The following is a 14,811-nucleotide window of genomic DNA, read 5'->3' as shown; positions in this document are numbered from 1 at the left end:
CTGATCCTGGGGACCTGGGCTCCAGGCCCAGCCTGACGAGATCCGTCTTGCAGGCAGGGCTGCTTTGAGTGAACACATGAAGTTTGGCTCAGCTGGGGAGAGGGCTGACAAGGGAGCCAAGACAACAGGGAATACGAATTCTTTCAGAGTGAAAAAGCAAAGGAAGAACAGGCATTTCAGGGAATGCTCCAAGTGGGTGGAAGAAAACCTACACAAAGTAGCCAAAAGGTAGTTTGAGTAGGAAGGGAGGGGCATTAGGTGGCAGGATAGTCAGTCGGCTTAAGAAGGATGAAAGAACTTGACTCATCCAAAACTAGCCTGGACAAAGTACTAGAGAACATGCTGCAGGAGAGCTGACATGGGGAGGATCGTGATGACCTAACGGGACATTTCTACCCTAGTGTAAGTTTCTCCCAGTGTCTCATTCAGCAGTGAGGAAGAAGAAAACAGAGGGATAATGCAGTGAGGTTTTGGGGAATGTCTGGGGAGGACAATAAACTTATTGGAAAAGTGTTAGCTTAGATTTCCTGGACCTGCTCAAGAATTTGGGGGAAGCCACCCAAAAGATTCTGAAAAAGTTTTTTTTGGGGTAGATGCATAAAACTGCTTTGGAGAAGAGCAGGCTGTAGTTGCACAGGTCTTAAACCAGTTTGTGGCTGTTGTCCTTAAACTCACTTATGCTAGGCGTAACGCATCTATTCAACCTTGGGGAGACCAAAAATCAGTCCCTATCTCTTCAGGACAGGACTTGACCCACAGCTGCCACTTACAAGCGAGCATCTCAAGCATCAGAGCAGCTCTTTCAAACGTTGCTTTCAACCTCTGCTGCTGCCATTATGCCAATGTGCATAAATGATTTAACGTGGTACAGCAGAGAGAAGAACCAGATGTGCTCATTTCCAGGGGAATGTCCTAACTCTACCGGAACAGAGTCATTCTCTTGTGCTCTCTGTCTCTGTGACTAATTCAGTGTTTTATATGATGTGGAACAACTCCAATTGGATGAGCTGAGGAAGAACCAAAATACCCTATAGTTGTGGTGCCCATGAAGCCAAGAAGTAGGAATAGGGGTTCAAATAAAAGGAAAGGAATAAAACATGAGTTTCTCATATCCTATGCAAGTGTTTTATCCCTCAAATATTGATCAGAGAAGGCAAAACTTCTAACAACTCCAGTTCCATTCTGCAAAACTAGATTTTTTTTTTGCTGTTTTTATTTAAGAAAACCTTCTATTTATGGTTTCATTCAACACAAAAGGATTTTTTTTTCAGCTTTTGGTCTCCTTAAGGCTTTTGTTTCAGCAAGAAAAACTGAAAATATTTAAAGATTGGGCTCAGTCTCATCTTCTTTCCCAGATTTTTCACTTAGGTTGCCAAACCAAAAGAATGGATTGTCCCCCATGACCCCACTCACAGTAATCCCCCGCCCCCGCCACAACTGCCAGCATAGATAGCACATGTTGATAGCTCCTGAGTGCTGGATGCTTCCCACAGCCTCCATGTACCTACAGGCACATTTAACATTTTCTATGAGAAGTTTGACCTTGCTGTCCCAAGCCTCAACTTATTTTTCCATGCTGGATGCCTTGGTTTTGAATTTTTTTTTAAAGGTTTTTAGGGGAAAAGGAATCAAGTTATCTCAGAGAGATATTTTGGAAAAAGTATTTTTTGACAGTACTAACAAATGTGTATGATCGTTTTGTGGCAAAGCAGGAGAACTACCCCTTATGAGGAGGGCAATGAAGATTAGCAAAAAAGTGCTCTGGAGGTCAAGGGAAAATCTTTCTCCCAATCGTGAAAATGCTTTGCCAAGTCAGAAGCCTCTGAAAGTCACTGTTTGTCCATAGCCTTTCAGAGAAAGGCAGAAAAACGTACTGAGGAGCCCTTCTTCATGGAGCGTGTCCCAGCCCAAGGCAGCTCTGCCCCAAACACAGGGCAGAGGTAGCTAAGGACTAGTTTTCCCTCTGATCATTCCTCTGAGCAGCGAGGGATTGCTATGGCACCACGGCATATCAGGACTAAAGGCAGGGAAACTCTCCAGCGCTCTCAGCGTTTCTGCTGGAAGTCAGGCCGTGTGGAGGAGGAGGAGAAGGAATTTGCCAACTTGAATGAAGGGGAGGAGAGGAAAGCAGAGACGGGCCAGGATGAGGGGAAGACAGAGACACAGAAAAACAGGATGGAGGGCAGAGCAGAGGCCAAAGCCGGAGGCGACACAAAGGGCAGGGAGACTGGAGAAGAACCCCATTTCCACAGCCTCGGCATCCACACGCTGTCTGCTGATCATTGCGAACCTACTGGCATGGGAGGCGAGCAAGGAGCGTCCTCCAGCAGCAGCTGGTACCAGAGGATAATACCCCACTGCCGCTGTCAGCTCCTCAGCTCACGTGGAGGCACAGACCTTGTGCTGAGAATCGGAGGGTGCCAACTGCAAACGAACCATACTCTCCATCTGCCTAACAGGATTTGTTCTGAAACAGAGCAAATTACCTGGAAAAAAACCCTCTACACTCAGAGGCCAGCGACATAGGGCATACAAAACTTTGGAAATGGCTGCACAGGGATTGCCTGCCCCATGCTAATTTGGCCCCAGCGTATGTCTGCCAAAACAAATCTGTAATCACAGGATCGCCTGCCGTTTTTCTCCCACAAGACCTCTGCCCTGCTCAGTCCTCAGGATGGTTCTGCTCACTGAATGCAGTATTAGTCATCATTTCTTTTCATTATCATTCACGTTGTTTCTCTGTTCCCTCCTACTCTCTTCCCCTTTATTTAGTAGGCTCCATCCGACTACTGCCAGCATGGATTACACTGGAAGTACCTAATCTTACTGTCCTTACCACTCTCACAGCCTCTGATGTGCTCAGCCTCACACTTCTGCAAGGCAGGGAAGCGCTCCTCTCCATGCAGCAGATGGGGGAAGGAGCCTAAAAGAAGCTAAGAGACCTAACAAAGTCACGGAGAAAATCTGCAAGAGCAGGGAGCTGAACATGGGTCTTCAACTTCCAGTCTGACCCGTACCCCACAGAGATCCCTTCTCTCTCCTGACGTGCAAGAACAAATTTTAATCTCTTCCTGAAATTGTTTCTGGTGTTCATCTGTGGAGCTGGAATGCTTGGCAAGCACTGAATTAATCTTCACAGGATGACTGGAAAAAGGTTCTCCTGAACAGAAGGCGGGAAATTAGTGAAGAGAAAACTGAGTCTGAATCTCCACTTGTTGTGGGTGCCCATCTCAAGACTTGCAGGTCCTTGTCTTCCAGCCCACTCGGCCCTGCAGCGTACAGGGGTATCCACAGAGGAATTCCTCCCGGCCCCCTCCTGTCGCTGGGAACACAAACTCACTTGCCACCTGAGAACATTTTAGCTTAAGACTTTGGAATAGCATTGAGAAAGAAGAGAGTAGTAGAGGCAGGGACAGGATCCAATTATCCAGGGCAACATTTAACAGGCTTCACCATGAGACTATTGTGATTTTTCTGCAATTACCTGCCTCATTCACTACACACCTAATTTTGACAAACAAATGAAGTGGAAGTCCTATAGGCAAGAGCCTACTTTACTTCACACTCCTGATTCATCCCCCAAACACGCTGCATCTTTGTGCACTGAATAAGGCAGGCATGCTTTGTAAAAAATATATACGATCCTTCAATTAAATATAGTATCGAAATACACATGTGTAACAGGGGCAAGGCTAAAGTGCAGAGATATTTCTTAAATTCTGTGTGCTAGATTTTGCAGTTAACGAGGACTCTTTAACTATAGGTTTGTTTTTACTGCACTGTATTGGCTTGTATGTCAGAGTCTGCAGCAATATCTGATGCGTAACATGTACGTTGCACATGATCAAAGACCTGAGTGTCATCTTCTTCCCTAGAACAATGACTGCCTAAAGCAGCAGGAGCAGAAATTATCTAAAGGTAGTGTTAAACAAACCTCCTTCTCCCCTCTGGGGAGAGTAAGCAGTCCAGGTGAGCAAGGTAGGAGGGGAGAACAGTCTGCTTTGTGCTAGATGGGCAGAGAGCTCCACATAAAAGCAGAGGAGCTTTGCAGAAGCATGTCCTGACTCCCATCACTGAAGACTTAATGATGGTAATTCCCAAAGGATGATGCATGCTGACAGGCTTTGACACAAACTACCCCAGGATAATATTAATATGTATTAAAGGCTCAGGCAACTTTATTGGGACAGGCTTGATCAGTAACACATTTCAACAGAGTGTCTCTATCATCTGCTGGAACACAAGTAAGGGAGGGAGGGAGGGAGAACACACACAATCTCACCTTGCTTTGGGTAGGTTTAGCGACAGACAAGGTTGATCTGTAATGAATTGCATGCTTGGCACAGCTCAGATGTTGGACCAAGATCCGTGGACACTCCACCACAAATACGAATGCCACTGTGGGGCAGTTAGTGACTGTAACGTCAGAGTATGTCTACATGATCAGCATCCTTAACCCTCCAACACGGGGCCAGACACCTCCTGCACAGCCTTTCTCTGTGCATCTGGAACATCTACCCCTCGGAAAGGAGAGGTGCTTCGGAGGCAGTGTGGGGGCTCTGCTGTCACAGCACTGGGGGAAGGGGGAGTGGAAAAACGAAAGGCGGAAGCCTTTGATCATGTCTAATGTTAATGCAAGTGTTACACATCAGAGACTTTGCCACAGTAACTAGCATATAAACAGGAGTCTAGTGTTAACAAGGAGAACTTCTTGAATATGTTTGTACATTTCTGAGTCAAAGCAATTTCCCTATTCAGCAATACATGACACAGTGGAAGAAGTTCAGAAATAAACCAGCCTGACATGCTTAGACCTTTAATAGAATTTAGCTTCTTAGAACTAATGAAATGTTACTTAAATGAAAAAAAAAAAAAATCCAAGTACTTGGGAAAGGTGCCAATTTGACAGCTCTGGAGAATGAAATAACCTAATCATCCCCAGAGCGTGGGCAGCAGCAGGACAGGCTTCCCCTACTAACATGCCTCGAACGTGACCTGGAAAGACTGTTGATAGAAATGGGGTGTACCATCGCCGTGGTCTAATGACTCCTTGCCTTTTCTGCTGAGACTGCTAAAACGGCTCCCGCTGAGTACCAGCTGTGGTGGCGATACAGACACCTGTCTGGTAGGAATGGCACCGGGACCTGCCAAACTCCTGTCATCTGCTAACCCTCCACCGGAGCCCAGCGACTCTCAGCTCATTGCTCAGCCCGGGCAGCGGGGGCTGATAGACTGTGCAGCAGCTCTCCGGCCTGTCCCACCTTGGACACGCCCCACTCCAGCCCACGAGATGTAAACAGGAGGTACTGTGTTTAGTCTGTAGGTTTGGGCTTTCACTGCACCAAACCTCAGGCTCAAGAGGAGTCACTCTCTGGCTGCTGCAGAGTCGAGGCCAGGATTTTTCAGGTTCTTATTCCTCCCCTAAGACAGGGAAAAAGTCCACAGGAGGAGATGCCTGCCATCCCTCTTCCTCTCCACGGTCCCTCCATTTACTTGTCTTTGCAACAAGCCCCTGCATTGCAGTGATCTGCTTTCAGCCGCCAACTCTCCTTGGAGCTCATCGCTGTGCCTGGGGTCCCAAGCGAGGGAGGAGGAAAATCCTCTCTGGGCCTTGCTGTGAAAGCTTGGCGGGGCTTGCCAACTCAGCCAGCCCAGGCTGCAAGGGACTAAACCAAACACAGCTCGCTTCCTTGGAAATTTTATGCACCACAACTTCTTTTACTTCTGAAGTAAAGCCACATGAACCTCCCTCCTCCGCTCCCAACACCACAAGGGACTGCTGAGCACGGATCAAGCCTCCTGTTGCGTATTAAGCCAAGAGCCTCAGACACTCCCACATGTATCTCTCACAACCGGGCGCTCCTCCTCTTGTCCCAGGCTGCTTTTAGCCTCCCTTCCTCCCCCACCCAGTCTGTCCTCCTTCATTCTCATCACAGGACGGGGCCGGAGCCAGCAGCAGAGCTGGTCACATCAGATGAGAAGAGCCAATCAGTTGACCTTGTGTAGGAGACAAAAGAGGGAACTTGCTTCTCCCCACCTCTCAGAAGCCAGCAATTCTCCATCTTTCCCTCCCACCTACTCCAAAAAACTTCCATAATTTTCAGCAAGCATGGAAGCAAACAGGTTCATAAGGGTTAATATTAGTTACATATCTGAATGGTGACCTAATTATTGCCATTCTTCACTGTTTAGAGGTTACCTGACTACTCTACACATCAATACATTTTGAGATGTGATGTAAATGCAAACAAATACTCTTATGTTTGGAGTTAACACAGTCACAAGATCCTGTGTATCATGTGTTGGCAAGCACAGGAACCAACAGCAAATGACCCACCCTTAAACCTGACCGTTTGCTGTTAATCATTACAGGAGCGTTGCACTTTCCAGTCAGTGCAATCAAAGCATGCAAGCTCTTTGAAAATCCCTACACACAAGATGATTCTAGCCAAGATCAGCTCCTTTACAAGTTGTACTGATTTCAAGGTATGATGTCCTCCAGACGTATGAATACGGGCAGTGGCATGCCTTGAATATAAGTCACTGGAAGGTTAACTGCAACACTGCAATGCTAAAACAACACCCTGCCTTACAAACAGAAGGGGAGGCAGGAGTGCCACAGTGAATGCAGAGACGTACTGCATGCATGTAGTCTCTCATAGATGGGCTTTTCTGAATAAACACATTCCCCAAAGCTTTTTTTCTTTTCGCAATATGTTTATAACCATGAAGAAATTCAAGGTTAGAATAGCGCTGCACCATCATATCATTAGTGCATCACTGCTCCGTAGGGCTGACCCTCGGCACCAAGCAGATGGGGACTTTCCAAGGAAAATATGTGACACAGAAAAAATCTGGGTGCAGAAAACGTGTGGGTGCTTCAAGCAACCACGAGCTTTTGTCAGAGAATCAATAGGAAAGAGCTAAAACTGAAAGAAGCTGTGCTCTCTGTGCTGCTCTCCTGTTAGGGACAATGTAAAACTGAGATCTTGGCTCTGCAGGATCACAGCCCCCAGCTTTCTAGCTCTTCCGCCCTGGCTCCATTCTCGTTTAGGTCATTCCACTCTGCCTCCCCAAATTCCTTTCTGGAAGAAATCAAGAGTAAATACAGCCTGTAAAGTGTTCACTGACTCCAGGAAATGGACACTACTGTATTCATAGATGAGTTTTGAACTTTCCAGCCACTGCTTATCAATTTGAGCTCCATTAATATAAATAGTAACAGTTCACCATTATTTTCTGAGTCCATAATTACTGAAAATATTACGCAAGAGCTATGAGAGATGTTGCAGCAGAAAATACAGGTTTGTTACACTTTTAAACCACATAAGCCTTTAGCAGGATCATTTTTAGAACACAGTGAAGGAGGAAGGGGAGAAAAAGGAAGGAGGCTCTCTCACTTGTAACCAAGGTCCGTGTGCTGCATAGGGGTGCTCTTCTGTAGCAAAGGCTCCTTCTACTCCCGTTGATACAAACGTGATTGCTGTATCCCCTGTAATACTTTTATATGTAAAGTGCCGTCCATGTAAGAGCCTTCCCCTGGGGAATGAAACATACGTGCATGAACTGAGAGGGTGAGAGCAGCATTCAACAGGATGATGAAGATATATCACTATAGCTTTTGCCATCAGCATGGGAAACCATTTTGAAGGCAGCAACTACTATTTTTTCAGAAATATATGAATGATTCACTCCAAAAAGCAGGTCACAAGCCTCCTTCTGAGGCAGGGAGTTCCCCCTTATCTCCCCCCTTAATCGCAGGGCCTTGTTACAGAATTAGAATACATCTAAATCCCACTGCATGCCTATCCCCATGATGTACTTAAGGGCAGAGGACTGCCAGTCTTTCAGTAAGACGAAAACTGCAGAAGAGAATCCAGACTCCACATCATGTGGGAATGTGAGGACGCATTCCTAAGCAGGCTCATTGGTGGGGCCAAACTTACCTACCTTGACAATACCTAGTAATACATTTCCCTGGTGCTTGACAAATGTAACCTGTATTACTTAAGCAAATGCTTAGAAAATACACATACATGACCACCTACAGTATCACTTCCCTTTTTTTCATTCAATGCTTTCCAGAGGGAAAATCATGGCTCTGGTATTTAGGCTCAGAGCATGTGTGACACGCATGCATGGCTTCCAACATGCAAGGGGGAAAACTTCAGGTAAGATATATAGCGCCTAACAAAGTCACAGTGGCTTGATGACTGTCAGCTGAGCTGTGGTAACTGATCAGGACAGACTGTTCACACATTTGTGATGTAAAATAAAATATGTTTGTATTAACTATCCCATTGGTTTCTCAACAGGCACAGGCAAGTGTGCACCTGCTGCTGCTAACTCTGATACTACAGACATGTAACTCATTAAGCTAATCACCTGCAATCATTTGTCTCTACCCCACAGTTCATCTTTATGTTAAGGACTACATTTGCCACAGGTATATTTAAAAAGTGCTGACTGAAACTGTGGAAACCTAGAAAAGTCACTTAGAGTGGTATGTGCAGCCTGAACCTTCCAAAGACGACGTGTAGAGTATGCACGCAATGTTTTGTTCCTTCAATCATGCAAGTGACATAATTTATCTAAAAACCACACTTGCATGCATAAACTGACTGCAAACAGGCTTTGCACAACCACTTGTGTCTGAGTCCATAAGCCAGAATTAACAACTTAAGAGTTTTCTTTGACAGAACATACTAAAACATCCCTTCTTTATCACAGAGTTGCCAGCATTAGGCTAATAAAAAAGCCCCTATGCTAACCCTGTCCTATTTCAGCACTCAAAAGACACTGAAGGACATAAAAAGAATGAGAAATAATCTTACCACGATGAACACACATGCAAAGAATCATCTGTTTCTAATGTGTTTTGGCAAAACATCTCAGCTCTGGCCTTTAAAGACCCATTGCATGCATGTCTGTATGGTGAAACAATGCCACAAGGCAAAAGCAGCATGTTAGCACAAGCTGAGGAGGAGGACGGCTTCACTCACCTTAGACAGAGGGGAATGAGAGCTCCGGACTCCTGGTTAAATTTCAGGTGTACGCTCTCCAGCTGTCTCGTGCGGATTAGCTCATGAGGAATGATAGCTGCTGAGCTCTCGCTTTCTAAACTGTCCTTACGGCTTCTAAGAGAAGAGACAAAATGCATACATTTAGGATCCTGGTGCTGTGTGCTATTTCTGCTGCCTTTCAGAGCGATTGTGCGAATATTGAAGGTGGCAGGAGTGAACTGTTATGAAGACACATTTGAGTTTTCATCACCCCTACAGAGACGCAGCCTCTCTCAGACTACCGGTCACAGCATGCAGCCCTCCTCCTTGATTTGATGACCTAGGATCTGAATTGGTGCACACACATGGTGCATCCCTTCCCAGCATATAAGAAATAAAATTTCTGGGAAGAACTGGAGCAAAACTACACTCTCCAAAACTCTAAACCACTATCAAATGTCTTGGAAGAATTACTAGGTGTGCCTTCCCTCCTGCTTTTGCTTTATCTTCAGGATTTTTTAGGCAGTGGCCTGCAGGAAAGAGTTGTCCAGTCCCTTGTGCCCTTGCTCAAATATCATTGAGATCTGAGGCATCCCTACAATTTTCTCCAAATCATTTCTTTCCACAGTTCAACCAAAAGGTTTTGAGAACACTCTGCTTCCACCAGCATCGAGTGCAACAGCCAAAAGATGGGCTCTACGTCTGACGAGTAGGACATCCACAGATTGCTTTCTCTTGTAAGTGGGGCTGCTTTAAGACAATGCAGCTTTGCTTTCTTATTTATTCATTCATTTCTGCAAGGCCAGCATAATGTGAAGCTACGACTAAAGGTTATGTTGTTACGTGATTAGGAACTTTGCCAGACAGAATCCTGGTATATCTCAAAATACTTGACCATAAACACTTTATATGTTCAAAGAGCATCATCATAATCCCTTACTTGATAGTCCAGAACAGAGAACGAAGGATGGGGGCGGTTTATGATTTTTGCAGATGACATGGACTAATGCGATGTGTCTGATATGTGATTTATATTTTTGTGACCTGGCGTTCCACATGAACTTAATAGAAGTAAGATGGGAGCTGAAGGGTACCATATTGCAATGTGGTTGCATGGTGCCAGACTGACCAAAAGCCAAACAAGGCTATCAAGCTGTGGCTCCATTTGGGAACACTGTTAAAACAAGTCTGGATCCTTCCTCCACCCAAGCGGAGCCATCTTTAGTGTACATCTGGAAGTAATTGTAAAGAATCAGCTTGACCCTCATGAGCTGACTTAGATCACACCTCTACTTGATTTTATATTTGGGTGCTGTCCCAAAATTACTCCTGTCCACCACACACATAGTCATACAGTTCAGTGTGGCTTCCAAAGCAGATCAGCCTATTGCCTCTGCCAGGTCACCTAGTCCCAGGTGAGCCTTTCACCCAGGCTGCTGAGCTGCCCACTCTGAAATGAGGATACAAGCTAAACTGATGTAACACAGTGCCTTCCTGCAAATATCCTGCATGGCCAGGTCAGAGACACGCAGGAAAAAAGAAATCAGAGCAGCTCAGCTCCCTGCAAGACAAAAACTGTAAAACATGTCTTGTGTTCTGCCTTAGCACCACACAAAAGCAATAATGGACCCAGCAAGGACACAGTAGGTCAGGATACAGCTTATGCATGGGGTGGGCTGATGGACTGACAGGCAGCAGAGTGTCAGTCTGGTGGGTTAACCCTGAAGCAAAGACACAACATGCTTTGTAGTCTATAGGTGGCACTTAAAGCTGTGTTTAATCTACTTCAGCAAACATTTTACAGCTCTTTGTAGGTGGGGTCTTCAAAGAGTGGAGTGGGCCAGCATTTTGCAGGCTGATTACCTGAGGAGTGCAGTTACAGTTGATTAATGATCGGTTGACCTTAAGCTTAGCTTTGCCTCAACTTCCTTATCAGATCTTATATACACAGAGAGCTGTGGGAAAGTCAGCCTGTGGTCTACCACTTCCAATCATTCATTTATCAATCCCTACCGAAAGGGTCAGCCATTAGCAATGCATGACTTTCAAGCAGGCCATAAGCTTGCACTCGTTAAATGCAGTTCCAGAGTTTACGCACCCTGGAGCAGACCAGGAGTTTTACAGCACTGTTATTGCTACGGACAAGAGACTGTGCCCTTCTCACCTGGACTGCCCAAGCGCGCCAGGCACGTCCCATAACACACCCTCCCAGGCAATCCCTGCTGTAGGTTGATGCTTTGGAAAGACAGACAGCCGCAGGACAGTTCCCCATACCCCTGAGCTCCAAACCCCCTGAGCTGAAGGTGGGTTTTTAGGTTTCCACCATGCCAGCCAGTACAGCTGCTAGCACAATGGGGCCGCGGTCCTGAGGGGAAAGAGCCTCCAGTTGTTAATGCAATAATAGGAATGACGACAATATTCTGGAGGCAAGGGGCAAAGCTTTCTAAGTCTTATTAAAAACAGCAAATGCTGTTTGTCATTACATGCTCAAGAGAAGATGTTGACTAATGTATAACTATCAAACGGAACTGTCATGACTTTAAGGCTGTCAATAATTATGACTTCACATTAATAAGTAACCAGCCCTTCTGTCAAAAAGGTGAAGGAGTGAAGCAAAATGGTAGTTAATACTTTGAATGACATGAAATTATTAATCCTTTCCACAAACCTTTTCCAAAATAGTCACGGTCTCTGTGTTTCTTGTTTCACTGCAGTGGAGCGCACACAATTTCAGCTATTTAAAGTTAAGGGCAAAACTCCAACAGCAGAAAACCAAATAACCTTCTATCAAAGCTATACCTTTCTACACCAGAGTTTTGCGTGGTGGGCACTTCTGGACACGTTGTGGACTGCGCGTAGCACAAGGCCACAGTGCCATCACTTTCAGACTCTGGAACGTGTTGCATGACACAGGGACTCGGCAAGACCCATTAAAATTCTCCCTTTGGGAATGGAAATCCTTGTGCTGACCCTTCCAAAGGTTGATGGCCCAGATGAAGGGTTGGCAGGACTTCTAGGTTGTTATTAATAAAAAGTTCATGTCGTAACACACACTGCCATCCACAGCTTGTAGTTTTCAGCCTCAGAAGAAAATGTAGAAAAAGTTTGCTTTCTAACACTAACATCCCTGGTTTTACGACTGTCAGTTACCCGTAAGCCTTTGCTTCCTCCACCCCGTCACCAAATAAATCATCAGCAAAAGCCAGTGGAGTTTTATTTGTTATGACTAAGATCTAGCTGACTATCACGTAAAATGTTGCAAACTTTGTCTATTCCAGATTTAATACTTCATCCAACCCACACAAAAAAATTCATGTTTCTCAGTGTCCAGAAAAAACAAGTCTGCAAAAGCCAGGGCTGCTGCATTAGGAAAGGCAGTAGATTTAAATGGAAGCAGCACGCCGGAAATGCCCCAGTTTAAGGACGGCACATCTCGTATTTTGTGAAACTGGAGGGGAGTTGGAGGAGATTAAAGCGCATTTCCCTCTGATTGGGAGCTTGTGGGAGGTGTAAACGTGGGCAGTTGTCAGATTAATTCTTTAGATGATTACATTCTTTTTGTTTCTTTAAAGCTGTTTGTAGTTGGGTTTGATGTCTCCTGTTCTGGGCAAGTGTATTGCTGCAGTTACCAAGGTGACTTTAGCTGACTTTCAACTATTTTTTCCAGCTTCAGTTTCTACCAGTAGCCTGCTTCTGGGCGGAGGAGAGAGGGAGGAAATGATGTTTGTTGTTTTTTTTATTTTTAAATCTCGTGAATGCTAATTAACAGTCCATGAACGTTAACCAAAGCCACATTTGATTTTTTTTTTTTTTTTTTTTGAGAGAGAGGGGTGGTGGTCAAACCATTGCAAAGGTGTCCCACGTGGCCTGCAGCTTCCCCAGACCTCTGTCAAACAGGGAGAAAGGGCCTGAGGAGACTACACGTCCCAGCGTGCTGTGCTCCTTCGTGATGTGAGCGGCCACACGCTGGAACCTGTAGCCTCCCAGGGGCCCTCTCTTTGTATTAAATATGAGGGTGGCTGTAACCTGCTTAATTTTATGCCAATTAGCAGCAGCCCGTGGGGATCCTGGAAAATCGCCAATGCAATCACTAGGTTGCACAAAGTTTGGATGTCCCCTCCTTATAAGTCATGTTTATAGCAACCCCTTCTCAAGCAACCCCACTGGCAGTTATTTCATGGGATTCAAGAATAACCAGGTTGATCGGATTAAGAAAGGTTTATTTATTCTTGCATTTGCATTTTGCTTTACGATCAGAGCACTTGATCTCATGCATCTGTCACGGAAGGACGTCTCAGTTCCCGTCCAAGCTCTGTTGGTGACATGGGGCATAATTTCTCTGCATTTCCAAGTTACCCTCCCAGGTACCGAAATCACAAAGGACATGTTGTTGGAAGCTGGCCACGGCAGGGGCTCTTTGTAGGAGTGGGTGCCCACTGCATCACTAACCTGAGTTACAGTCAGTCCTCCGTGCTTCCTTGGTACAAAACCCAGCACCGTGAGTTACCAAATGCAAACCATTAGTGCAAGCTTACACAGCTGGGAAAGAAAAGTTGGACCACTTTTTTTTTCCCCCCTTTCTTCCCTTCCCAACCACGGCTATTTCAAACCTCCTCACTCCCTAATGAAGATATGGTCAAAGATCACTTAAGTGCCGGCAATCTTCCAGAGGCTTTCCCACAGTTTTCCCTGAAGGGCAAACCAGCAGTTGTGGGAAAGAGCCCTAAGCATCTCGGCACACAGAGTTACCGGACACGTCACAGACACACAGAGGCAAGTGCAGAAACAGGGAGGACATGGTTACACAGCTCCTGCTGTGGTCACGCTGAAACAAGGCTAGCTCAAGTGCTCAGACCTGGGTGCTCATCATCCTGGTTAAACCGGACGGTGAAGATGTTCTGTGTGCGTTTCCTGGCATGGAAGGGCTCCAAGGACAATGCCAGTAGCAACAATCTTCTTGCCACTCACATATCCCTTTGGAAAGCTGCCGAATAACTACTGTCAGTGCTTGCAGGGGCCAGACTGTTCCAGAGCTGCAGCTGAATTGGGATTGAAAGGTTTAGGCTGTGCCACTGGCACGCTGCAGACTCATGGGCAAACTCAAACAACTCTTTTTATGCTTCAGGTTCCCCGTCTGTAAAACAGACATTTTTCCACGTAGGGGTGTTGCAAGGATTAAGTCAATGTTTGCAAAGCACTTTTAGATTCATAGATGGGGAAAGCTATGTAGAAGTGCAAATTATTAGCATAGTGACCGCTCTGCACTTCTACTGACACTGGTTTTCCAGACATTTGCTTTCCTAGTTCGCAGGCTTGTCACCCAGCACTCAGCCTCATGCTGAGAGACACTCCCTAAAGTATATTGCCTCCCCCCATTCAGCATTCCTTACTCAAGCAAGACACCACTGAATGGTGTCTTGATGAGAGAGCATGCCTAAATAAGCAGTACTGGATTGGAAACTTACTGCTTAGTGGTTGCAGAATCAGAAAGTCTGGCCAGAACTAGACAGTTTCAGAGAACACTGAAATGCTCCCCTTCTTGTAAAAGTTTGCCTCCAAGAACTGAAGACAGGAAACCAGCTACGCAGACAGCAGCTCCCCTCCGCCCAAGTAAAGCAGCAACCAAAACCCAGTGCAACTGGGAGAAGCAAAATGCAGACTCGCCTCGAAGCAAATCCTACATCTTGATATTACCATCAGAGCTTCCTCAGAAATGCGGCTCAGATGGAGCCTGTTAATGTGCGTTAACCCAATGCTACTCACTGAAAGGAGAAATCAGCGTGCCCTATTTACCAAGTCAGAGGAACTA

General features: G+C 45.7%; 1 protein-coding gene across 2 annotated transcripts in view; it reads right to left on the bottom strand.

Annotated features, from left to right (window-relative positions):
* Positions 1 to 14,811, bottom strand: part of SUFU (SUFU negative regulator of hedgehog signaling) — a 93,155-nt gene that overhangs the window by 9,532 nt on the left and 68,812 nt on the right. For both annotated transcript variants that reach the window (XM_087765903.1, XM_087765904.1), the window contains exons 9-10: positions 9,003 to 9,137; positions 7,401 to 7,539 (exon numbers count right to left, since the gene is read on the bottom strand). In XM_087765903.1, the coding sequence (XP_087622029.1) occupies positions 7,401 to 7,539; positions 9,003 to 9,137 (274 nt within the window). The remainder of the gene's footprint in view (positions 1 to 7,400; positions 7,540 to 9,002; positions 9,138 to 14,811) is intronic.

Source organism: Nipponia nippon, unplaced genomic scaffold (assembly GCF_047370975.1).
Source record: "Nipponia nippon isolate SJK-2023a ecotype South Korea unplaced genomic scaffold, ASM4737097v1 scaffold_3, whole genome shotgun sequence".
In the NCBI taxonomy this organism is placed as follows: Eukaryota; Metazoa; Chordata; class Aves; order Pelecaniformes; family Threskiornithidae; genus Nipponia; species Nipponia nippon.
This window is presented reverse-complemented; position numbering and strand designations above follow the sequence as displayed.